At 35.4% G+C, this 27,162-nt stretch overlaps 1 protein-coding gene across 2 annotated transcripts in view; it reads right to left on the reverse strand.

Annotated features, from left to right (window-relative positions):
• Positions 1 to 280: 280 nt before the first annotated feature.
• Positions 281 to 27,162, reverse strand: part of RTKN2 (rhotekin 2) — a 71,535-nt gene continuing 44,653 nt past the window's right edge. For both annotated transcript variants that reach the window (XM_037153989.2, XM_053663820.1), the window contains exons 8-12: positions 23,412 to 23,518; positions 22,328 to 22,459; positions 11,013 to 11,175; positions 6,034 to 6,141; positions 281 to 4,551 (exon numbers count right to left, since the gene is read on the reverse strand). In XM_037153989.2, the coding sequence (XP_037009884.2) occupies positions 4,022 to 4,551; positions 6,034 to 6,141; positions 11,013 to 11,175; positions 22,328 to 22,459; positions 23,412 to 23,518 (1,040 nt within the window). In that variant the 3' untranslated portion in view covers positions 281 to 4,021. The remainder of the gene's footprint in view (positions 4,552 to 6,033; positions 6,142 to 11,012; positions 11,176 to 22,327; positions 22,460 to 23,411; positions 23,519 to 27,162) is intronic.

Raw genomic sequence — 27,162 nt, forward strand, 5'->3', positions numbered from 1 at the left:
GTATATCTTTGTTTGAATAAACCAGCTTCAATATACTGTTCACTTTTATCAGTCTAACCCAGAGAGGAAAAAAGCTAGAAAATGTCTTCATGAATCAGAAATGTGTGTAAGTCTTAATCACATGACCTTGGCTTCCTTACCAACGTTTGGTACTTTAAAAATTATATAATCTGTGATATAATACTTTTTAACTCAGAAGCTTGACTCACATTTAATTAAAAATTAAAAAATACAAACAATTTCCATTATACAAGCACATCACAGAAAATAACACACCATATTTTCAAAAGAAATCTCGTCTTTTAAAAACTCAAAGGTAACATCTTTTCTAGTAACTAAGAATATACATGATCTGTCATAAACTGTTTTCATATAACTATTATTAGCAATGAAGTAGTAACACATAAACAAGTAAACATTTGAAAGTTGTACTATCTTTGGAATCTAAGTACAACAAGTCAACTCTATCTGCATTATAGTTCCAGACAAATAGACACTGGGAACAACTACTAGGATACAAATGGTCATCAGTTAAAGTTTAATTACTGTTCAATAATTCACTCTTTAAAAAGGAACAGGTTTTAATAAGTTCTGGCCCACGGGAGCGGACATTCTCCTTGCCAAAGCCCTTCTCCACGCTGCTGCGCTCCACCCCCATCTGGGAAGGTTCTCCGCGTTCACGCTAACACAGGTGATTACATTCAAGTGGCATTCAGCAGAAATTCTACCAAACTGCTCTATAATTTCATTTTGCACTGAATTAATTAACTTCTTGGTAGGTGGCTCAGATGCTGAACCTAAGCCTAAAGAAATATTTTACTCTTTAACCTATCGTACATGAATTGTCTCTAAATAAGGTAGCTTCCATTTTTAGTAAATAGTACCAGGTTAAGCACATTTTGTAGGGTCTGAAAGGGTAAAGATGTAACATTCATAATGAGTAGATTTAGGTTTTGACAGACAGGCACATCCATTTAAAAAAAGTTGGGGCACTGAAGACAGTTGAGAAGGATTTAATAAAACTCACCAAGAGTTGGCAGGCATGATATTTTGAAAGACTATTTACCTTAGAAGGTGTTTATAACAAAATGGCTTCTTTGTCCTTTGTTTAAAAGTTACCACTTTGTAGCAATTAAACATAATATCTTAATGCTGTTGTAATTTATATCCCAGAGCTTGAAATGTAAATTTTCTAAACTATTTTTTCAGATCATTAGAATTATATTCTGAAACATATATTCTATTATGTTTCTCCAATTATATTACCAAGATATGACAGCTAACTCTTTGTTTCAAGTTTATAGCCTTCATATACCAAGAAAAAAATGAGAAGACAAACAAGGAATGTGAAAAGCCATCTCATAAAAAGCTGAAATGTCTTTCATTACATAGCATATTTTTCTCTGTAATAAACTTCTGGTTTAGGAAATGAGAAAACAAATACTTCTTTTGACGAACTTTTTTTTTTTAAGCAAACTTCTTCTCTTTTTTTTTATATTTTATTTCTTTATCTTTAGAGGGGAAGGGGGGAAGGAGAGAGGAGGAGAGAAACATCAATGTGTGGTTGCCTTTCGTGCATCCCCTGCTGGGAAGTGGCCTGCAGGGAACTGGCCTGCAACCCAGGCATGTGCCCTGACTGGGAATCGAACTGCGATTGTGTGGTTTGCAGGCCTGTGCTCAATCCACTGAGCTACACCAGCCAGGGCAATGAACTATTTTTAGTTTTTCAGATTTTTTGAAACTGAAAGGAAGGGAGGGAAGGAAAGAAAAAGGGAAAGAGGGAGGTGGGAGAGCCAACTTCAACTTAGACCTTTTGGGGAGAACTGCACTGACATTTAATGAGCACAATTCCAGAGGAAGTGCAGCTGAAGACTTCAGACCAATTTCAAAAGCTTTGTAACATACAGTGAAATGGGCCCCTGGAAACGGCCTGAATAATGTGGGCGGGGGAGGTAGTCCTTGGTCAGGTTTCACCTAAAGGGAGTCTAGGAGCTTGGGCCTCAGACTTGTTTCAAAGCGTCCCACTGAGGGAACAACTGCTAGGTAATCTCTCTATGAATAAATTCTCTTTCCTGTACAACTTAAACCCTTCTTGATATAATATGCATAAGGAGAAATGACAAGAATATAATTTGGAAGTTTTAACACTGGTTTGTTATAAGGCAGGCTTCAGCTTAAAAAAATGCTTACATACCAGTTTCAGAAACAATTTTGCCTACAGCACCTTCTAACTCAATAATTCTGCAGCAATGACAGTCAAGAATGCTGTCAAAAACAGCACTGAGGTTTAAAGAATAACAATTCAAATAATTATATCCTTTAGATTTGTAATATGCCATTTACTAAATTGGCAATCACAACAGAAACTTACAAGAGCCTTCTAGTTAGAAAAAACAAATTAATCCTACCTTCTTAGGTTTTTATGCGTGTGATTGTCTCTAAATTCTATCAGGCAAGTATATAGGGTTTCCTTCTCATCAAATACTATGTCTGTCCTGATGTCGCCAGTCACAAGAGACCTTTTGTATCACTGCTCCCTGGAGTCCTAATTCTAACCAGAGTCCTGAGCAAACACAAAAGTAACCTGGCAGTTACATCATTCTATATAAATGAAGAAAGACTTTGCTACCTAAAAATAACCAAAGGCTCCATTTAAATTAATGTTATTTTTGTCAAGTGTTCATTTTACTTTGTAATAATGTAGTTCTGATCCAAATAGAGTTCTTACAGGCTCTAAAAAGATCTCTAGAGATTATATGCAGGGCAGTAATTTAATTCTTATTTCTTGCAATGATATTTAAGGTTCACTGTGATTTGGGATTTTTAGGGCTGTTGCTGACACCTTATGGAAACTGTTTTATTTAGAAATTCTGATTAGATTCTGTTCAGCTCTTGTTTACAAAAAGTATTATTATAAAAAAATAAATGTTCTTGTTCTTGTGAGGTATTCAATCTCTTGCTTATTTGATTTCATAATTCTGTTTCGGTCACTATGATTAATTGCTATGGAAATTACCTCCTATGGAAATAATTCTGATGTCATTATTGTAAGAATATGATTTTTAATGAATCATATCAATTGTAGACATCAATCCTTGCTAGAAAAAGAAAGTCTAATTAAAATTCTTAAAAGGGGGATTAATTCTGAAAGTTATTATCATGGGCCACTTTTCTGATATTTTTGAATTGACCACCTGCTTTTAAAATAAGTATTAAATAAATTTTAAAGTGTTAATCAGCTACTCACTTCCCTAAATTCCAATGTAACAATGGAAATCAGTACTATGCATAGAAAAATGAAAGAACATTTCATCTACCTTTTCTCTAAACTAATAAGTGTATGCTTCACTTATGAGAGTTAATGTCTACAGGATTTCAGGGCTCATCAAAGAGACAACTCTGAATAGCACATTACAAATTCCCTTTAAAGATGAAGAATTTAATATCCCAAATTTATCCCAGGAATTTAAAAGGTCAGTGAGTTAACTAAGTGGGTTAAACAATAGATGAGAGCCAGTGAATCATTAGATGAGAATTCCAGAATGCTGAGAGGAAATTTTCTTGGGTGAATTCTATAATTTGTGGTTTGAACAAAACTTTGAAAAATTCCATTAGTGTTAAAATTCTCAAAATGAGAATATGGCTCATATTTAACACATTTTAAATTACTAGACAGTCTCTCCCCAAAGAAAGTTTAATGCTTTCTTCTGCCTAGTTCTTGTTCACTGCCTGGTACTAATTTAGGAATAAATTAACCCTTCCAACAATTAGGGTATTGTCTAGAGAGTGCCTCTTGCACTCTGCTGGGGAAATCACTCATATTATGAAAATCAGAAGTAAATGAGAAATTCATTTCTTCATTATAAAACACATTTATACCTTATAACTTATTAATTATTGATTTAAATCACTATCTTATTTACCTACATAATTCCATATTACTACATCTACAGTGCTTCTGAATCAAGCCTCACAGTTACAGATTTTGTTAATGTCTTAGAGAGTTAAGGGGTTTCTGTATTTATGCCTGCAACCATGATCGAGGGTCCAAAATGTCCTTGATCGATTTCTGCCTTGGAGCAGGCATTGGCTTGGCTTCAGAAGCAGTTTTGGTGTCCGAGTGTTCACCATTGGTTAAACTGCTTTTCCTGGCAGGAGGCAGTTTTCGAGGAGCAGCCACTGGTTTCTGTGAGTGATGCATTAGGGTTGATAGTTTGGTATCCAAAGAGGAGGTCTGAGATGAATCTGTATTTTCCCAGTTGTCCTTCACCGATTGATCTGTGCTGCTCTGTGTCTTTAAGCTGAATGGAGCTTTATCAGAAGGGGGAAGGGGAGCTTGTCTCTTTTTCCTTTTCCCATCGGGTACCTGCTTGCTTGCAGAAGACAGTATCTTCTTCTGGATGACCACTTCATGGTCACCATCAAAGAGTGTGGCCCAAGGAGGTGGTGAGTATTCTTCCTGCGGACCAATAAGGAACTGCCCATTTGTCTCTTCAATTTTTTTTTGTATTATGTCAGTTAAACTTTCAAGTTTTATAGGTGAATCAATGCCTGTAATAATTTTAAGAAAAAGATACATGGGACAAAAATCGAAACAGTATACACTCTACCTGAGTTACTATTTTCCAAACCAATATGCTATCTATAATAGTCATCACAAACACACTAGGATAGCAAGCGGTTTTTAAAAAGTATTTACTTGAGAAAACAACCACACTCGGAGAACCAAAAAATAAGATCACATACTATGCACTGCACACACTCACATATATACGTATATGAATAAATGTGTGTGTTCCTAAATAAATGAGTAAAGTCTACCTTACAAAAAAACAGTAACATCAGAATTTTTTCAATTACTTTCCTGGATTTAAAATCTATTCTGACTTCTAAGTAAGAGAGGAGTCCATTTTTATAAAAGCCTAGTATATAAACTGCAATGAACACAATGGATTTTCTCTTATAGATCAGCCAAAGTTCTCTAATAGGGTAAAAATGCAAAACCAAAAATCCAGAGGAATAGAGTGAAACCCTGATACCATTTCTGTGATAATTCTGGGTGAAATTTTCATTGGTAAAAATAAAAGAACAGAGATAAATGTCTATTAAATGAATCACTGGTATTCTCTAATGTGTAAACCCAAATGTATCCTTTTAAATCTAACACTTTAAAGTACATGTGAGTGCAGGGCCACTGGGGGCAAAACAGGCTAGAGTTTAGTCTTGACTTGTGCTTGCCCACAACATGGCTCACGGAGGCGATCTTGCAAAGACAAATAAATGCCCAGCAAATGCCCTTCAAAGAGTAAGAAAATGAAGTATTAATGAGTCTAATTTTTTTAATTTTCCAAAGTATTACATATCACCAATTTTTTGACCTGGCAGGTGTGGCTCATTTGGTTGGGTGTTGTCCCGTAAATCAAAAGGTCACTGGTTCGATTCCCAGTCCAGACACAGGCCTGGGTTGCAGGCCTGGTCCCCAGTCCATGTGCATGCAAAGGCAACGGATAGATGTTTCTCTCTCACATGGACGTTTCCCTCTCTTTCTCCCTCCCTTCCCCAATCTCTAAAAATAAATAAATAAAATCTTAAGGAAAAACATTACCATCTTTTTTGGCCTGAGATAAAAGCTTCCATTTATTAATATTCATTTATCAGCACTACTTTGAAACAAATTTAATAAAATACAAAAATTACTGAACATGGTAATATTTTATAATCTGTAACTTTACATTTTCAGAATTTTCATCAGCTATTCAGCTAATATTTATTTTAGTGCACCCTTATTCATTTTGAAACCTTAACATTTTTGTTAGATCTCAGGCATTCAAACTACAAAAATGCGTATTCATTAATTTTGCATTAATTCATCTATTAAACATGAGTTCCTTAGTCTATAATCACAGCCTTTTTTAATTCATTTTCACTGTGCCCCAAAAATGTTAGCATTTTAATGTCAATGAATAAGCTGCTTGATTATGGACAATGTTGTTTTTGTTACCCTGCAGCTTAGAAAAGACAAACCCCACTTACTCATATCATGGTACACTGAGGTCGCGTCTTTTGTCAGGAACAAAGGTGGTTTCCGTGGTGACATAATCTCAATTTTCATAAGTTCTTCACAACAATGCTTCCATTGGCCTAAGAAAGAAAGAAAAAGGCAGGCTAGTTTAAAACATAAATGTGAAGGAGTATATTTCAGTTTCAGTAGATATCAACACACATTTTTGCTTTACAAAATAAAAGCGAATTTATAAAGCATTACCTTAAAAAAGCCATAAAAATATAGTACTACCCATCATTTTAAGTCCAGGTTGAGGCATAAAAATAATCTACTTTAAAAATAAAGTTCTATGCACAGATCTTGAGCTAAGATCTCTAAGCTATTAAATACTGTACTATTTCACTAAGTGGTCAATAATTAAAATTTCTATTAATGACAAAAGTTTACACAAGTTTTCTTCTCTTAAATAGTAAATAAAAATGTCCAGTATTTAAGACAGTTGAAAGGTAAAACATCAAATGGAATATAGTTACCCAGGAGGAAAAAAGGGAGTAGTGGTTCTCAGAAGTAATTTCAACTTTGAAATTTCTAAGTAAAAAATAAAGATTGGTTATCTAACAATTACATCTTTAAGATGATTATCGTGCTTTTAAAAAAATCATGCAACTCTAGAAAAACAATGTTTTCATTTAAGTAAAAGCTATATAAAAGCCTATTATAATGACAGAGCCATCAATACTCTAGCAGAATCTAATTTATTTTAGGAAGAACACTTTAAATAAAGCCATTAGGCACTCAGAATAAACAAATACTCTTGAATAAATTGTTTCAATTATTAAGTTAAACTTTAAAAGTGTGGACAACATTAATTTTTCTTTTAATTATGTTTTACTATTTTCATCTTAAAATAAAATCCTCAAATTATTTCTTCTGCGTGGATGTGAAAAAACTGAAGCTCTCTGTATTTACCATGCACCTGCATGCTGGAGAACAGCCATGGGAGGAACTGTGTGTCTATAAATTCATATTACAAGAGTCTAAGTTATTGAGGTTCACCATTATTAAATTCTTGTATCAGTAGAAAAGTAAATGTAATACACAAGTGCCTTTTTAGACTGATTAATGATCCATATTTCTTTTCCTTTTATTATATTCTCAATCTCCATATTCAATATCCAACTTAGTTATTTTCCAGGGCTTAAAAATTAAAGACTTTTCATGTTTAGTCAAATTAGCTATTCATTTTTGTTATTTTAAGTCTGTCATAGTAATATGGTAATATATGCTAAATTTTAAATTCATAATCTTAACTGGTTAAGCAACATAAAAACCTTTCAGTATGTTTTATTATAATGCTAAATACAGAATATCATAAAAATTTCAAAATAACCTACATAGCAACACTAAAGGGAATAAAATCTTGAGTTTGAGGCTTCAAAGGTTGCCCTGCAGAATTGAAATCTAGTGGGATCTGAGATCTGATAACTTATTCCTCCCCTCCACTTCCTTTTTAGATAAGTATATAAAAGCCAGCTCTTCCTTCTTGGGGGCAGAAAAAAAGGCCATATTTAATGGAAAAATAATGAATTGCTTTAAACCAGCAAACATTTCTCTGTCAAATCTTACACAAATTATAAAGTGCAGTATTTTCTCTATGTTGATGGAAGAAAGCTTCTGATGGTTAAACTGGTAGCAGAACACGCATCATGCTGAAAACTGGAACATAAAGCCACATTACCCCATGTGTTACTGAAGTCTGGGGGACAAAAAGGTGGTATGTTCACTGGTCAAGACTTCACAGCTGAGAAACATTTACCAACGACTAAATTAGTATGCACAGTTATAGATGCTACCAATATGCTAGCATAAAAACAAAGGCTCAGTATGCAATATTCAATGCATATATTTTACTTACATAGAATCTGTATACTGAAGGTGTTCCCCACAATATTTGTTATACTATTCCCAGTCAAAATAATCTGTTATGCTAAGCTGCTCATCTAACTCAATATTTATATTATTAAATATCTGAAAAAAAATTATTTTTGACCCACCATTCCTAGTTCTACCCTTTTGATCAACTAAGACAAGTGGTATTTCCTCTTATGCATGTTTGTTAGCTCCAATTATTAAAAATTAACTATAACATATAATAACAATGTATGGTACCAGGTGGGTACTGGAAATCTCAGGGGGAGGAGCAATTTGTGAAGTGTATGATTGTCTGACCACGATGCCGTCTGCCTGAAACTAATACAAAATATTGACTGTAAACCATAATTTTAAAAAGGTTAAAATAATTATATGGTAAAAAATTAAAAGTTAACTATCATATCCCCGTTGCCTCGCAACCTCCACTCCTCAGAGCGCTCTTCAACAGGATCAACAGGACCTGGTTCCATTAATGTTTTCTCAAGATTTCTCATAATGATCTCACTCTTCTGATTTTCTACTCTTAAGCAGAGTCAAATAATTGAAATTTGCTCCAAATGTTAAATTGCTCTTACTTTATTGTGACCTGGACATCCATCCTCTACTTTGTTGCACTGTCATAATTCACCTATGATAACAGGAGTCCACACTTACCACTAGGAAGGCAAAAATTTTAAAGTGCAAGGCAATCTGTAGGATAGTATAAACATTTGCATCTTTGCTTATATACACAATGAATTCTGAAGTACAAATGTAATAGAATTTATACTTTAAAAACCAGACAGATTGGCAGATTTTATCCCCCAAACATTAAGTACTGAAGAAACAGCCAGACCTGAGAACCTTGTTGTCATCACTTTTTTATTACTCTGACAGTACAAAAATGCAGTGAGATTCTGCTAGCTCCCCCTTTTAGCATGATAAGTTATTTTACATAATCTGGAGAATGAAAACATGAGATCATGTAGTAGAAGCTGATATCCAGACAATAATATTCTGGCATTTTAACTTCCTTCCTGCTCTTATGTACATAAAAATTACAAAATACCAGAATCATTTCTAAAAATAACAGTCTTTTGTAGAGGGACTCTCTAAATGAAAGCATTTAGGGAAGCCGTTAAAATTTTAGCTGTGATTAACAAATGAAGGGAAGTTGTCATTTAGACAACACACCTATCATCAGCTGAAATTTTAAGAGAAAGAAATGCTGTCCATGCTTATCAGCACAGAACATCTATTCAAACACTGAGTGCTCAGGTATAGTACTTAAGGAAAACCACCTCCTGAAGTCCCATAAAGGCCAAGGAAGGAGTCCTCTCTCTGGTTCCCTGGAGCAAACTAGAAACCTCTTCAGGACCCAATTGTCTCATATTTAAAGCAGAGGGAAATAATTTCTACACCACTGGTATATTATGAGGAATAAACAAAGCCACATGGTGCACGGAAGGCAATCAAACGTGGTTCCTTTTCTGCCCTCTCCTCAGCCGTCACTGTAATATTCAACCAGGCCAAGGATCAGAGCAGGCTTATAAAACTCAATCTCAGGACTGAAACTGCAGATATTAACTCTTTTTATAGGGTTTCCCAAAACTACTTGTAAGAAGTCCTAAAAAGTTTCTAGGATTAGTTCTAGGAGTTGCAGAGGTAACTACAATTGTTTGAAAGTGGCTCTACTTTGTAATTCTATAGAAAAGTATTCTAAATACATAAGATACTGGTTGAATCTAACACTAGGCTTAATTTGATAGAAATATATTCCCATTGACAAAATCCCTCTTTAAACCGAGACAATTAGAGCCCCATATATTTTACTATAGCCCCATATATTTTATACTAGAACTCTATTACATTACCTTCCCATTGTTTTATAATCCATGCCATTGGAGTGTATTATTGAAGCTGAGAATGGTATGTATGGTTTAAAAAAATCTCTTTGGATGATATCCAAGATGATATTATAACAAATCTGAGTTAAAAGAAGATTATAGGAAAATGAATTTCCTTTCAAGCATTTAAATATTTTAGAATCATTATTATCTAGAGAAGTTTTTTATTCCTCAAATGGTTTCTTATCAAACAACATGGATAATCCTCAGCCTATCATGCTAAGTGAAATAAGTCAGACAGAAGAATTAAGAACTATGTGATTTCACTCATATGTGGAATATAAAATTGAACGCAAAAAAAATGAAAAATAAGAAAAACAAACAAAAACTCACAGACACAGGCCCTGACCAGGTAGCTCAGTTGGTTACAGCATCTTCCCAACACACTGAAGCAGCAGGTATGACCCAAGTCAGGGTACATACACTAAGCAACCAATGAATGCATAAAAAAGTGGAACAACAAACTGATGTTTCTCTCTCTCTCAAATCAATACATGAAAATTAAAAACAAAACTTCATAGACAGAGACAATAGTATGATTGTTACTAGAGGAAAGAGGGGTGGGAGGGTAGTAAAGGATAAAGGGGGTGAAATATGTGGTGACAAAAAAAGATTTGACTTTGCAGGATGGCACACAGTGCAACAATATACAGATGATGTATCATAGACTTGTACACTTGAAACCTATATAATTTCATTCATCAATGTCACCCCGGCAAATTTAATTAAAAAGAAAATGTATTTGCACAGAAGTACATCAGTGAAAATCTAGTTCTTTCTGAAATATGAATAAATTATCTTAACATAAATAAAAATGTCATAGACTGTCTACAATGCCTACTGTGACTTCATTCTTTTAAGAAACTACTTAAAATCATAGCTTGCAATCATCAAGTTGGTTTTTGAATATTTTAACAATTAAAATGTCATAGACTTCAAAAAAAGTAAGAAGGAAATAGGAGGAATTCAAAGGTAAACTATACTATGGTCCGTAGGCAAAGGGAAAGGTTAAGAGAAAAAGCGTTAGTGCATTGGTGATTGGTGATACCCTACTACTTTATTCAAGAGCATACACATTTCTTGATACAAACTATAAGATTATTATATGTATAATTTTTATATTTAGATTGCCACGTGTATCTTTTCAGGATACATAAATATACTACTAGAAAACGCAAACATTAACTTACTAAGATCAAAGAAATGCTGCCAGAAGGCTTCCCTCCATTTCTGAAGATCTTCTCTACTGTCAGCTACAAAAATATGAGTTACTGCCTCTCCAGCAATGGGACTGACGACAGAGAAGCTATGGGTTTTCTTGGCATTCTTATCCATTGCTCGAATTCTGGTCTCCTAAAAATTAAAACAAAATTGGTGTGTTCTAGGAGAATTATTTCTGTAATGATCAAATAAATGTTTTATTGCTTAACGACTATATTTACACCAGGTGCAATTATAATCTTATTGCTGATCACTTGGAATTTAAAATATGTAATCTTGAGAATGTTCAATATTCAAACTCAAATCTAGAGGGTTTTTAAAAATACTTTATATTAAAAATACTGATTAATATTTCAAAGTATGCAACAGATAGCACTTATGTTAAATTACATGAGATGAAAATGTAACCTGTTTTGATCTCTCAGCCTATGCAGGAGTTTGCTGTCTTTTATATACACCTTTAAATTTGCAATGAAACAAGTATAGCATGTCGTAAATGTAATGAGAATTATGTTAACTAGATTTCCCACAGTAATAAAATAGAAGAATTAGTAAAGTATGTTTCTTATTCTAATATTCATGCATAATATACAGTATTATCAATTAAAGCAGTAAAATCATAACAGTGTTTACTGTAGGAAAACAGGTTTTCCTCATTAACATTTATTTCATATGTAATAAGCATTTACTAAGCTCATAGCAAAAGATCCATAAAATAATACTGTATAATCCTCATAATGGTAAATATTATTTTTTCAAATATTGAACGCCAGACTCTAGACCAAAGGCAATGGTTTCATTCACGTGGACAGTCCGGACCGTTTCCTGAGTGGTACTGAGTGTGACATTGTGGTGATGCTCACTGTGTCGACATGTAGAAAAGTCGACTCCTAGGTCACACGCAGGCACTGTGATTGTCACAGCACAAGCTAGCTAGGACTTGAAGTTTCCGAGGAAGCTTGGGGAGAAAAGTCTGGAAGAGAACTATCTATTATGCAAAGATAGGGATTGGCTGCCAGGATAATGATTGATATTACATTATTCGGGAGCAGTGATGCCATTAAAAATATAATGTAAGCCACATATGTAATTTAAGATTTTCTAGTAATCCCATCTAATAAGGGAAAATGAAACTGGTACAAATAATTATGTATAATAATTATTATATTATTTTAAAATAATGTACTTTATGTATCCCAACATATCCAGAATTGTAACATATAATGGATACAAGGTTTTTGAAATATTTTACATTTTTTCATCCTGAGTCTCCAAAATCTAGTCCAACTTATAGAACATCTCTATTTGAGCGAGCCCCGTTTGATGAGCCTAGCAGCCACCACTGGCTAGTGGCTGCCATGCTGGGTAGAGCAGTTCTAGAGGAGTCTGGTCAGGACCACAGGAGGGTGCAGAAGAGTATCTGGCTGGCAGTTACACAAGCTGGTGAAGAATGGGAAGAAACTCTTCACTGTGCTGCGTGTAGGGTGAAGAGAGACTGCACACTTCCACAGTAAAACCAACATGCTCATATAGTCGCGTCTATGTGGACATCGCCAAAATAACAAAGAGTTAGCAGAAAAAATATATCCATTCCCTGAAAAGTGGGTACATATATGCAGGTGAACCATATGTACTACACAAGAAGTTCTTTTCTGAAGGAATTCTTATTGAAAAATCACATGAGGAAAATGCATGCTGTATAAAATAGCAATATAACTTTGAACATGTGGAGTATCACAGAATATAAGGATTGGTAACTCTCTTAGAGATGATCTGTCATTTTAAAAATGTAGGAATGTGAGTTGAGAATGACAACTCTAAGGAAGAATCTTCGATATGCTTCTCTAGCAGATTAACCGAAGGCAGACTCAGTGAAGGGTAAGGAGAGAATTCTTTCTTGCTGTTAGTATTTAAAAAAACTCCAAACAATAAAATATGAAGTATTCTTGTTGCTTCCCTCCACCCAAATCCATTTTAACACATTTATAAATGATTATAATAATTTATGTCCCTCTCAAAGAATATAGTGCAACAATAAATACATAAACACCATACATACTCCATTAACTCTGATAACCATAAACACCACTAAATTTTTTTTAAAACATGAGGGGTGTTTAAAGGGTGCAAATGAAACACACAATAGATCATTTGAATTAGCTTCTCTATTTTATCACCCAAAATAATTTAATTCATGGGAAAATTTTTAACACAAAGGTTGAATATCAAAGAAATGATTAAACAAAGTCTCTGGTAATGTCAGAAAGCTCATGCAAGCTGTTTTCAGGGTGGGCAAAGTATGACAGTATTCAGGACTTCACTTTCCAAACAAGGAATAGATTAGAAAACAGGTGAATTTTTGGACTGTTATTCGGGCTCACACCATGCACAGATGATTCAAGTATCCTCTTAGCGTAGTACACAAGGAAAGAAATTGAGTATTTTTACCTCCACTATTTCTACCACCTAAACTATTGCTTTATACAATCTAAGCGACTGAAAAATATTTAATAATAAAAGAATGAGAAAGAGAAAGGACTCAGATAATGATAAAAAGGTTTACATTGATAGACTCAGATCCCAGAGATAATCTCTAGTTCAATTCTTTAATTTATAGATGAGGAAACGTAGGTTCTAAGATAAGTGGATAGAAATCCAAGGTCCAAGTTTCCAGTCTTGCTTTTGATAATCCCAAAACTTTTAGATATTTGGGAGACGTTACAGTCACCTGTTACTAATTTGTGGGTACAACTGAGATTATTCACTGTGAAATTTTAATTCTTGCTGACTCGACTTTTTCGACCAGCACACATTGAACTGCAATGTTCCACAGCCAACTCAAGTCATCAAAAATACAACGTGAGAAACCAATTTTGTAACAGAATGTAATTAACTCTTACATTGAAGGAAAATTTCTTTTAGGTTGTTCATTAGTTTGAATTAAAAATGTATTTTAATTTCTCTATTTCTGTGGTAATGAAAAATTACTAGATCAAGACAGATTTATGAATTGTGTCTCATCTTACTTTTGACTATAGGATTTTAAAGAAATTTACTATGTACACAGATTATGGTCTCAAAATACTTTCCTACTAAAAAGAACCAGAGCTCTTTAGAGAAATGGCTGATTCCTAGCCTGGGTCAGGAAATGTATGAGATGATTCTGGGATATCTTGTGCTAAAAAATCACAGATTACTAGGGTTTTATCAAAATGAATTTTATCAACTTGAAGAGGCTTCCAGGAGCCAAAGATAGGGCAATCTGAATATCAATAACAATGGAAATGAACTGATGCTTGAAATGTCTTTAAATCCATAAATTCATAATGATATTTAAAAACGAACTCATTGATCACCTCTTAAGGATGCTAGGGAACTACTTCATTGTTTTGGTAAGTAGGATATAAATGCAAAAAACTCAAGTCATTATCTTGCCTTTACTATAAAAATGGTACCTCAATCACGTAGCTGATAAATGAAGAAATTTAGATATCACAAGTTGCAATTACTAATGAAATAAAAGATCTAAGCAATGTTCAGCAGTGGAAGGGCCCATACCATATGCCTCCTGATAAACGTTAAGTAGTATTTCCTAAGACATAGTCTTATTAACCAGCCTAAATCTGATGCAGAAAGGAAAAAAGACAGACGAAGACATAATTATGCAAAATTCTGTGGATCAATGACCCAATTTCTTCACAAATAAATTGGGTGTGATTGTGTGTGTGTGTGTAAGAGAGAGAGAGACAGAGAGAGGGAATGAAAGCTAATAAAGAAACCTGATCAATCCACTATCACTATAATGTGTGGTCCATATTTGGATCTTGATTTAAAAACCACTAAAAATATAATATTAGGAAATTTGAACACTGTCTGAATTTTTTAAATTTTTGTTTACTGATTTTAGAGAAAGGGGGAGGGAGGAGAAAGTAGAGGGAAAGAGGGAGGAAGAGATGGAAGGAAGGAGGAAGAGAGAGGGAGAGAAACATTTATTTTTTGTTCCACTTACTTATGCATTCATTGGTTGATTCTTGTACATGTCCTGATCAGGATCAAACCCGCAACCTTGGCACATTGGGATGAATGCTCTAACCAACTGAGTACCCGGCCAGGGATTTCTTACCATATGTATAAATTATCAGAAGTATCGCCATTGTAATACTTACAAATAAAATGATAAAGTTTTCCTTAGGATTTCCTTCTAAATAATTCTATGGTGGTGGTAATGTGTGAAGGTACAAGAGTTATATTATCTTCTTTATAGATTATCTTGAAATTTAACAACTAACAATTCAAAAATCACATACAAGTACTAAAAATGAAGTGCCACTTCCTTATCTATAATGCAGAGATAATATTCTTTTACTCCTATCTTCCTCACAAACATATTCTAAAGATAAATTAGTTCAGGGGATGGTGATTGTTCTCAAGTCTTTGTTGACTGGAGAGGAAGGAAAAATGTTGCTAGCTAAAACAAGTGTTAGACCTTGTATATACTCTAATAGCAAACAAAGTATATTCGACAACATGTGATGAGGAATGTTTGAAATATATAAAGTATAACCATAAATTAAGCCAAGCATTAGGTATAATTAGTATTAGTGGGATATAATTATTTCCAATTTATGCCAATGAAATCAGACATCAACTCCTACTAAAAAAAAGACTGTTTAAAAAATCATTTTTTGTTGTATTTAATAAAGGTCAACATGCATGGTTGGCAGAGTTCGGACATTAAGAGGGCTAACATAATCAGAAGAAAACCCCATGTACTTCTTAATAATTTTGCTTGCTAGGATTCCTGATAAAAGTAATGGTGAAAAGCAATTTCAAGACAATTTAACAAAGGTCTATCACCCCAACAAGTGTTATTGACTTGTTTAGTGCAAACTTTATTAGTCATTAAAATGAAGTGATGCATAATATTTAAATCAAGAAAAGACTATTGATCTCAAAGACCCAAACTTCTTTTCCATTCTGCTCCCCACCCCACTGGCAATGGATAAAACTTGGGCTAACAAAATGCTTTCTGCAATGTGTGGGAGATTCAGGGGCTCCAGTTAAGTGCCCCTGTTGAGAATGTCTTACTCAACAACATTCCCAGGGAAGTTTTTTGAAGTTGCAGCAATCACTTTGAAGTAAATCATCCTTTCAAAGTTAGATTGAAAAGAAGAGGGGAATAGCTTTTAGGCTTTTCTTTCCTTAATGTGACTATTTCCACAGATGGCTCCCTATGAAAATTAATGAACTGACTTAGCCTTACAGGAAATGCCATTTAGAAGGACAAGAATTATAGTTAGAGAAGAGGTCCTGTGATCAAAATAACAGAACTATTATTAATATACCTTAGTAACTGCAAAATGTATGTTTTCACATAATTTTTAAAGCAGCAAGCAAAATTATTTTCTAATTCATGACAGGTGACCACCAAAACAAGGAACTCTGATTTCTACTTAATATTTAAGCTTATAAAACACAAAAGATCTTAGAGACTCAGCATTGGAAATACACTAAAAACTGAAAAACATTATTCTTAAAAGTTTTCTTTGGTGCTTACCTCCTTTACATATCAGAAAATAACAAGCTGACATCTATCAAGGCTGCTGTTTAAGAATGCATGAACAGTATGTGTCCCTTAAACATTTCCAAAGTAAGCAAGATGATTAAAACATCAACTTTATATTTAAAAACCAAATAATTTAACTAAGGAAAAACCGAACATTGACTAAGTAAAAATCTGTAAGTTTACTGTAATATTTCGGGCAGACCCAGAAACCCAACATTCATTTGCTACTTCTGGAGGGGTAACACCACTCCAATACATACTGTGAATATTAATACAATACCAATATTCAGCACCAATTAATTACTCCGAAAACTGGCAATTTTAACTTTAAACATTTTATCCTGCCTTTTCAGGAGGAACCATAATGCATTCGTCCTTGACGAGAAAAGTTCTCAAAAAGAGTACAAAGGCATGCCAGCTAATATATGTACAAGGAAGGGCAGTCTGAGAAAAACATATGTCTCCTGCAAGGTAATAACTGATTCCAGTGAGAGCAGTCACAAAGATCTGTGTCACCACTTACACTACTGCTAACTGTACAGAGGAAAGCTTCACTACGTACTGGAAAAAGCTAGTGGTCACCATGTCAACCCAGCATTATCAATAATAAAACAACCTCATATCATGTACCTTTGAACAGGATGCTCTATAAAGTATTTACCATTATCCATGAATTATTCTTGTAAAAAATACTTTAAAATCAGCTAATCAAGCCTCTGGACCCAATCAATGGGCTAAAAAGAACAAACAATGCACAATACTTAAATATTCCTAGATTGAAAGCAAAAGCTAAAAGAACACTTTGAGGACAAAAAAAAAAAAGAAAAGAAAGACTCAAAAAGAAAAATTTGAGTATGAACTAGATGTAAGATGACATAAAAAATTATTGTTCATTTGCCTACTTGTGATAATGATATTGTGTGTGTGTGTATATATATCCTAAAACATCAATATCAAAGAACCTATGCACCACAATGTTCATAGCAGCACAATTTACAATAGCCAAGAGTTGGAAGCAACCTAGGTGCCCATCAGTAAATGAATGGATCTAAAAATTGTGGTACATATACACAATGGAATTCTATGCTGCAGAGAGAAAGAAGGAGCTACTACCTTTTGCAACAACATGGATGGAACTGGAAAGCATTATGCTGAGTGAAATAGGCCAGGTGCTGAAAGACAAATACCATATGATCTCACCTTTAACAGGAAGCTAAACAACAAAACAAACAAGCAAGCAGAAAAAAAAACAAAGACACTGAAATAGAGAACAAGGGGATAGTGACCAGAGGGGAGAAGGAAGGGAAGTTAAGGGGAAAAAGGGGGAGGGATTTGGAGGAACAAATAGGAAGGACACAGGGACGAGAACTAAGGGGGATGTAAATGGGAGGGAGGTAGGGAGCAAGGGGTGGGGGAGGCTGGGATGGGAAAAATAGACAAAAAACTGTACTTGAAAAATAACTAAATAAAATTAATTAAAAAAATGGATCAGCAAAACATATAGATGAAAGGTTTTATAAACTTTCAGCTACGGGTAAGGTCTTAGGATCTAATATAAAACATGGTGACTCTTGCTGATAACATTATTGAGTAATTGACATTTGCTGAATAGAACTTTTTACCAAAAAAAGATTAAGAACAAAAAAACTGTAATGCAATGACTGGAGTACTGATGACACAATTGTATATTTGTCAAAACTATCAAACTATACTTGTAAAACTTGTGCATTTTATTTTACATGAACTCTACCACCTAAGTAAAATTTAGATTAATGCAAAGTATTTAGCTCCATTTATGAAAATTTTTAAAAGACATAAAGCAAATGTGAGAAAATGTTAACTGTTAAGTCTAGGTAGTATACAAATGACCATTATAGTATTTTTTCAACTTTTCTGTAAATTTGAATAATTTTATAAGTTGAGAGAAAAGTAAGTAAAAATTATTTTAATAGGAGGTAGAATTATTTTCATAAGTTAAATAAATTTCTTGACCAAAATGATCCTTGGTCAAGAAATTTATATTTAAATAAGTAGACTAGTGGAATTGACTGTTAAGAGTGAAGTTTTCTGGTGGTTAGAAGAGTCCAGAGAAACCTGCGGAAGCAGTAGGAATCGCAAAGAGAGAAGTTTCTAGAGAAAGGGCAGGAAAAGTTTCTAGAGAGAGTGCTGGGGGAAATTGGGGTGACGAGATTGCAAAGCTAGAGAAGAAGACTTTCCCATCTGTTTAATCTTTGTGATTAGAAACTAAATTATATCAACTTTCCCAGCCTTAACTCTTAGCTCATAGTTTAACCTTAAATTCCCTTTTGTGCTTCAGACAAAAGTCACGTGCAACACGAGAGATATCTGTCATCAGTACTCAGAGTAAGATATAACCAAGTCCAAGGCTGAGTCTATACAAATCACTAGCTTCACCATTTGCCTGTGAATTTGTAATGGTCAATTGTTGAACCACCACTGGGATTTCTATGTATGCTAATGTCAGTTATTTTAGTAACAAAGTTGATTGACTACAGAATCCTATTAGTTGCTAGGTCATCAGCCTTTATTACCACAAGGAAAAATGAGTCAATTGAAATCCGGTCAATTCAGTGAGGCTGTGCAAACACTATTAACCACTTTTCAGGAGTTAGACCCTTGTCATCAGACAAAAATAAATACAGGTATATTGCCTATAATAAAAAGGAGTTCCTTTTTAATCCTCCAAAATTTATTTATTTTTTTTTTTTAATATATTTTATTAATTATGCCATTACAGTTGTTCTATTTCCCCCCTCATTCCCCTCCACCCTGCATACCCCCTCCCCCACCATCCCCCCTTTAGTTTATGACCACGTGTCTCAAGTTCTTTAGATTCTATATTTCCCATACTATTCTTGCCCTCCCCCCTATTTATTTTCTACCTACCCTCTATGCTACTTATTTTCTGTACCTTCTCCTTCTCCCACTCCCCTGTTGTTAACCCTCCATGTGATCTTCATTTCTATGGCTCTGCTCCTGATCTAGCTGTCCTCTTAGTTTGCTTTTGTTTTAGGTGTGGTTCTTAATAACTGTGAGTTTGCTGTCCTTTCGCTGTTCATCTTTTTTATCTTCTTTTTCTTAGGTAAAGATTCAACACATGCCCAAGACATTGCTCGAAGAGGTACATTGCAGCTTCAGGCTCAGAACCTCATTTCAGAGCTACTTTTTACTTTCAAAACTGACTTAGAGTGGGTATGGAGATAGGAAAAAAGTCTAATTTTGCCTTCCAAATCTAGTCCAGCAGTCTGTCTATGAGGAAATAGAAAGAGAGCCCACAAATTTTATCTACTTTTTTCCTACCCATTATGAAAAGAATGAGCCATATAATCTTCATTACTGGACAGACAAGTTCTATCTCATCTCCGAGTCCATTTCTTCTCTTATAAAACAGGAGTAACACATCTGTACAATGGGGCTGACTTCAATTTGCTCTGCCTACCTTAAAAAAGCTGAGAGAAAGCAAAATGAGTACCTCGAAGACTGTTTTCAAATAAAACAAATGGCTTTAAAAATACTTGTTTAGGCCTGGCTGGTATGGCTTAGTGGTTGAGTGCTGGCCTGCTAATCAAAGGGTCACTGGTTTGATTCCTGGTCAGGGTACATGCCTGGGTTGTAGGCCAGGTCCCCAGGGGGAAACATGCAAGAGGCAACCACACATTGATGTTTCTCTCCCATTCTTTCTCTTTCCCTTCCCTTCTATCTAAAATACATAAATAAAACCTTTAAAATATATTTGTTTAAATTACATTTTCATTTGTTTTATGGTTATCTATATTCCACTGCACAACGTGTAAGAAAAAAATCATAGGATTCAATTTTTACTACCTAGCTACCTAGTGAACAGGTTGGAAATCATCTATGAAGAACACAAGCCAAAAATATTTAACCTAAATAATTAGTCAAACACAGATATGGGGACTGCCTGGACTTCTCAAAAATATCATGAAAGATTAAAAAACAAAAGGCAGCAAGTGGAGGGCACAATTTAGATGAAAAGGAAACAAACAATAGACCAGATGCAACCCGTGATCCTTGATGGGGTCTTGGATCAATCAATAAATAAAAATTAAAAAGAACTGTTTGGGGACAATTGAGGCAATTTGCTCTGTATATTAGATATTATTTTATCAAGAGTAAATTTCTTCAGTATGCTAATAATATTATGGTTATGTGGGGAAAATCCTTGTTTTTAGGAGAAGCATGCTGAAATATTCTAGGAAAGAACTGTTATGCTTTCTACTACTTACACTGAAATGGTTCAGAAAACAATTTAAACCACATAGTGAGAAAGCACATGTGACAAAATGTTAACAATAGATAAAGAATTTAAATGAAGGGTATGCAGATGTTCATTATTCTGTTCTTGCAACTTTTCTATACCCGTGAAATTTTCAAAAGACTAAGGTGGAGAAAAGTGCTACTTAAACAAAACAAAACAATGAATTGGCAAATAATTTTAAAACTTTAACAATTTTCCAATAAAATTATATTTTGATAAACCCAATTTTCTAAACCAAAATAAATTCACTACGTTGTAATACTGAGGTATTATTTAAGAGCAACACAAATCTTTCTAATACACAAAAGAGATAAATTAAGTGGGCTTAATTATATAATAAAAGGTCTCCCTGAAGCATTTCCTTTAAGTAAAGAGCTGTGTAATTTCTAAAAGCAGGATAGAAACAAACCATATGTTATTACTGGAAGAGTTCATAGAAATTAACCCACATCCTTATTTATTAGCAAACCGGTATCTACATGCTTTTAAAGACACGCCACTTTACATTTTTCTTCAAAAGGAAATTTAAAGAAAAGTGGAACATGTATAGTTAACAGATGGGATAGTTTATATTTTATCATATACTTCAATTTAACCAGTGCAAAGGCAAGAAAATTAAAACAACTAGAAAAATTAAGTTCAGTCTTTAGGAAGAAAAATGGACATTCTGCTCTAGAGGTGCCATTCAAGTATTCTAGAGCAGGAATCCTAAAAAGCCGGGGGGGGGAGGGGCTCTAGTAAACCTGCAACTAGATGAAGATAAATTTAAGATCCTGGAATAAAAGAAAATCTGGCTTAACATGAAAAGTTTTCCTAAAGATTTGTGGCTAAAAATTTTTGTCACTAAATTTTCATCATTTCCTTTGTGACAGTCCTCTGTGTGTGTACATTTAATAGATGCTCTGGGTGGAATGGTACTACTTTTTAAATGCAGTGCAAGCACTACAGTATTCTAATGAGCCGTCAGCCTTTCCTAGTCCAACAGAAGGTTGGACAATTGCCCATCAATCCCATAAGCAATCAGAAAGGATGCTCAGAAATATCTCTTCATGGATTCACTTAAATACCAGCCAGAAAGAACATCACTGTAACATGAGCTAACAATTTATGCTTATGTAATCTCTTAATTTAAAAATTCATGGAAAATTTAAATATCCTCTTAATGTAGAGTTAAGTTCTCTGCTTTAAACCCTATTATAGATTTCCAATTCCTATGTTTTTTTAGGAACTATATATTATTTCCTTTACAGAATAAGCTGTATAATAGAAGGAAAAATAGGATTAATTATCTTCGTGAACAAACCTATTTTAGTAGTACTTCCCTTTTCTTTTTAAGATGGCAACCATATAAATTGTATAGAAATGGACAAGCATCATTAACTGTTATATTTTTATTTCCAAAATAACATTTTATTTACCTTGTTAATGGACACCACCAAAGCTGGCTCCACTTTAGCTTCAATTTCTTCTGGAGTGTAAAAACAATAGAGTTTACCTCCTTTCAAAACACAATACAACCGTCTCCAACTAATCCGACCTTCTAACATTTGCTGGAAAAACAAATCGAGAAACTATCAATCTTAAATCATTATTTATCATCTTAACTCTAAATTCAACAAAATACCTTAAATTATCAAAGTTTCATTCGTTTTTTGAAACTGTTAAATGTGTTTATTACCCATCAATTTACTAGATAAGTCAACAGCACAGCCCAAAACCAAAGAGTAAGTTTCTACTAGAGAGTAAAGGCCTGGAGTTCTCAAAGCCATTAAAAAAGCAAAATGGAAGTAATGATCACCACATAACTTTACATACAGAAAGTCATAAATCAGTGCAGCTTTAGAGAAGCTAGTCTATTAAAAATGAATACTTAGAATTCCACAGCAATTCATCTAATGGCTCAGGAAAATTATAAAAATAGCTCGATATTCAAAATATAACTTTCCCTTACCGTTCTTAGAACCCTGGAAAATGTTGACTACCCTGTAAGAATGCAAATTTTCTTTCTGCTTAATGCAATCTTTCAGAAAAAGCTATTGATTCACTGGAGCCCATAATTAATTATTTACTGAATATAAATAACTATGGTTATAAATAAATCAGGAGTAGGTGACACAGAGGCAGCTTCGGAAACCCAGAGGCCTAAGCTGTGCCAAAAGCTGTCTGCCAGAAGGGCCTTTGTGTGAGAGGTGCTGAGCGGCCCGCTTGGGTTTTCACAAGGAGTCCTCTGTTGCTGATGATCCTGGTGCTTCGATTAAGGAAACAGAGGAACCTAGAAGGGTAGCTCCTTAGCCATCCAAACTGCGTGAGGCCCCTCCCCTTCCTCCCTTCTCACCCCCAGGGTAGCGGGGGAGGTAGCGGTCTCCCCCGCTACCTCCAAATCTGTGTCCAACACTGATAAAACTGTTATTTAAAAGAAGACTCTAAAAATTACTTTTCGGTATCAGAATTAAGATCTAAGTTGGAGCTGTAAGTGTTGTAGAATATTTAAGGTCGTCTAACCTGCTGATTAAGAAATCCTGCAAATGCATCCTCTGCCATGCAAGCTGGCTGGGCGACTAACCGGCAGCACATGTTGCCATATAAGGGAAGCCAAAACGAAGACTCCTCTATTTAAACGAGAGAAAAAAAATCAAATTACAATTATTTTTAATGTCATTACACATTTTTTCCCTTTTTACAATTATTTTGGGCTTATATAAAAACACACATAGATAAAGGTTCATCCTACTCAAACACCATAGTTAATGACAAAATCAAGTACCATAGTTAATGACAAAATCAAGTAAGAGATGATATAAAGCAGTTTATAGCATGCTATCACCTGGAATAGACATGGAGATATTAGTCTCTTGATCTCTTGTTTGATCTTAAAATGATTAACCAATAGAGGTAGTTCACGGGCATATAAGTAAACTCATTTAATGTAGAAAATTCTAATTCAATGATTTTTATATATCAAATTCTACTTTTGCTGAGTTTCACTATAATAATTAGCAAAGTGACCCTCTGAATAAAACATTTTGGAGCACAACTTTAAGAAAATTATTTAATAAACCTTTTGCCTTCCCTTCTTCTTCCCCTACCTAACTGAAGAATTTAGTTGTAAGTCATTAGGTGGAATCCACCAAGCTGGGCATCTGTGCTGGGGTGGGGGCGAAGCCGCGGCGTGCTCCGGCTGGGTGAGAGGGGAAGAGGAGGGTGAGTCAAAGAGCTGCCTGGCACGAGGGATCAGAGCCAGAACTGGCCGAGGACGACAGATTACATGGGGCACAGCCTAAAGCCCAAAGGAGGTCTCTGCTCAGGGAATGGGCTGGCAGTGGGAGTCGGGCAGGAGCAGAGAGAGGGGGCCTGCCCCATGTGAGGTATTAGAGCCCAAGGAGAGTGAGAGGAGCACATTTGGGGGGGGGCAGCCATGAAAGTCAGAGTCTGAGGGCAGCAAAGAAGCCATCCACACGTTTGATGACCCAGAAAGAAGGGCATCCCAGCAGAGAACAGCTGGGCAGGGGGTGTCAGAGCACAGGCAGGCTGAGGAGGGTGTCGACTCTGATGACAGTGAGGGTAACCAGACCCGGGAAAGTAAAGCCAGAGCAGGTAAAAGAGTGTGCACATGGGCAGGGGCTGCCCAGAGTGGGAGTCAGAGCCCCAGCAAGCAGAAGAAGTCACCAAGGCAGAGAAGGGAGGATGGTTGCTTTCAGAGAGACTGATTAAAGAAGAAAAACCACTAAAGATAACAGAGAACAGTTTTCTTATTGCCAGAGAAAGGAGTTACACATATGTAGAATGAACTCTCTGTGGTTTGGATTAGAACTGGATATACTAGTGTGAATTTATGGTTTTCAACCACAAGGATTAAGAAATACATGACAGGACTTCCGCCAAGATGGAGGCGAAGGTGAAAGCACTGCACCTTCTCACACACCAAGTTTAAAAGCAACAAAGTTTTAGCAACAAAAACACAGCCAAACCACAGAAAATTTAACTACACGGAAGTCCGACAACAACGAACCCTTCAGTCAAACCGGTAAGAGGGGCAGAGCCAGCGTCAGAGCCAGCAGCAGAGCGGGGTCAGGCAAGAAAGATCCACCAGACCCACCGGGCCTGCGACCCAGGTGCGCCAGCAGCTATGGGAGGATCCCAGGTGTGGAGAAGTGGGTGGACCCACTGAGGGTGCAAGGCGGTGGACCCACAGAGGACTGATCTCGGTCACAAATTCCCGCGCAGATAAACCAGTGAAGGAGCTAGCAGTGAGACAGACCATGCAGGCCCCAGTGGCAGGAAGCAGCAGAGGAACCGCCATTGACCCTCTCTGACCCCGCCCCCACATACAGCATCACAAACCAGCGACCTGGGTAGCCCCGTCCTGGTGAACAACTAAGGCTCCGCTCCTCATATGTAACAGGCACAAACAGATCAAAACAGGCCTCAAGAACAACTCAAAGCCCTAGAGGCAATAAATCTAAGCGACCAACAAATAGCCAAACTTTCAGATGCACAGTTCAAAACACTGGTGATCAGGATGCTCACAGAACTGGTTGATTTTAGTCACAAGTTAGAGGAACATATGAAGGCTAAACTAATTGAAATGAATGGAAATGCACAGGAAACCAATAGTAATGGAAAGGAAACTGGGACTCAAATCAAAGGAGAGGACCAGAAGGAGGAAAAAAATGAACAAACAGAAAAGGATGAAGAAACAAGAATTCAAAAAAATGAGGAGAGGCTTAGGAACCTTCAGGACATCTTTAAACATTCCAACATCCGAATTATAGGGGTACCAGAAAGGGAAGAGGAACAGCCACAAGTGGAAAAATTATTTGAACAAATAATAAAGGAGAATTTCCCCAATCTGCCAAAGGAAATAGACTTCCAGGAAATCCAGGAAGCTCAGAGAGTCCCAAAGAAGTTGGACCCAAGAAGGAACACACCAAGGCACATCATAATTACATTAGCCAAGATTAAAATGAAGGAGAGAATCCTAGAAGCAGCAGGAGATAAGGGGACAGTCACCTACAAAGGAGTTCCCATCAGATTGTCAGCTGATTTCTTAAAAGAGACCTTGCAGGCAAGAAGGGGCTGGAAAGAAGTATTCCAAGTCATGAAATCCAAAGACCTACATCCAAGATTGCTCTATCCAGCAAAGCTTTGATTTAGAATGGAAGGGCAGATAAAGTGCTTCTCAGATAAGATCAAATTCAAGGAGTTCATCATCGCCAAGCCCTTATTATATGAAATGTTAAAGGGACTTACCTAAGAAAAGGAAGATAAAAAAGATGAACAGTGAAAGGACAGCAAACTCACAGTTATTAAGAACCACACCTAAAACAAAAGCAAACTAAGAGGACAGCTAGATCAGGAGCAGAACCATAGAAATGAAGATCACATGGAGGGTTAGCAACAGGGGAGTGGGAGGAGGAGAAGGGGGGAGAAGGTACAGAAAATAAGCAACATAGATGGTAAGTAGAAAATAGATAGGGGGAGGGCAAGAATAGTATGGGAAATATAGAATCTAAAGAACTTGAGACACGTGGTCATAAACTAAAGGGGGGAATGGTGGTGGGGGTGTGCAGGGTGGAGGGGAATGAGGGGGGGGAATAGAACTGTAATGGCAGAATTAATAAAATGTATTTTAAAAAAGAAATACATGACAAAATATCAATATATATGTGTGTATGTACCTCTGTCCACTGAGGGGAGTCTAGGAAAAGCAACATAATAGTGATACTCTAATAGCAATGAAAATACATAGAGCCCAGATCATGTCTTCTAAACACTATTTCCATTAAAAAGAACTAGCATTCCTTGGAGAAATGGCTGATTCCAGGGCCGAGGCAGGGAAAGTACATGATGAGCCTGAAATATCTTGTTATGCCATAAAGCAAGGAAGTACTTAAAATGATGAAGACCTGTCAAAAACCACAGAAGCTATCTTGAATGTGCTCCTATTGGCCAAACTGAAGACAACCTGAACCTCAAATTAAACATGATGTAGCAGATTATGATGCACTGAACGAAACAGAAAAACATGAGTCCATATTGATATAAATACATAAATGAATAAATTGAAAAAGTCCAATAAGAAATAATATGCATAGTTTCAATGTATATGCATTTACTATAAAAGGGGACAAAATATGCATTTGATCTTATATGTGATTAACCAATAGATCACAATCTATTAACCAATAGATTTTGTCCCCAATGCATACCAAACAAAATATGCATTTATTATAAAGGGGAAACAAAAGAGTAA

Source organism: Artibeus jamaicensis, unplaced genomic scaffold, assembly GCF_021234435.1.
Source record: "Artibeus jamaicensis isolate MK-2021 breed Jamaican fruit bat unplaced genomic scaffold, CSHL_Jam_final contig_332, whole genome shotgun sequence".
NCBI lineage: Eukaryota > Metazoa > Chordata > Mammalia > Chiroptera > Phyllostomidae > Artibeus > Artibeus jamaicensis.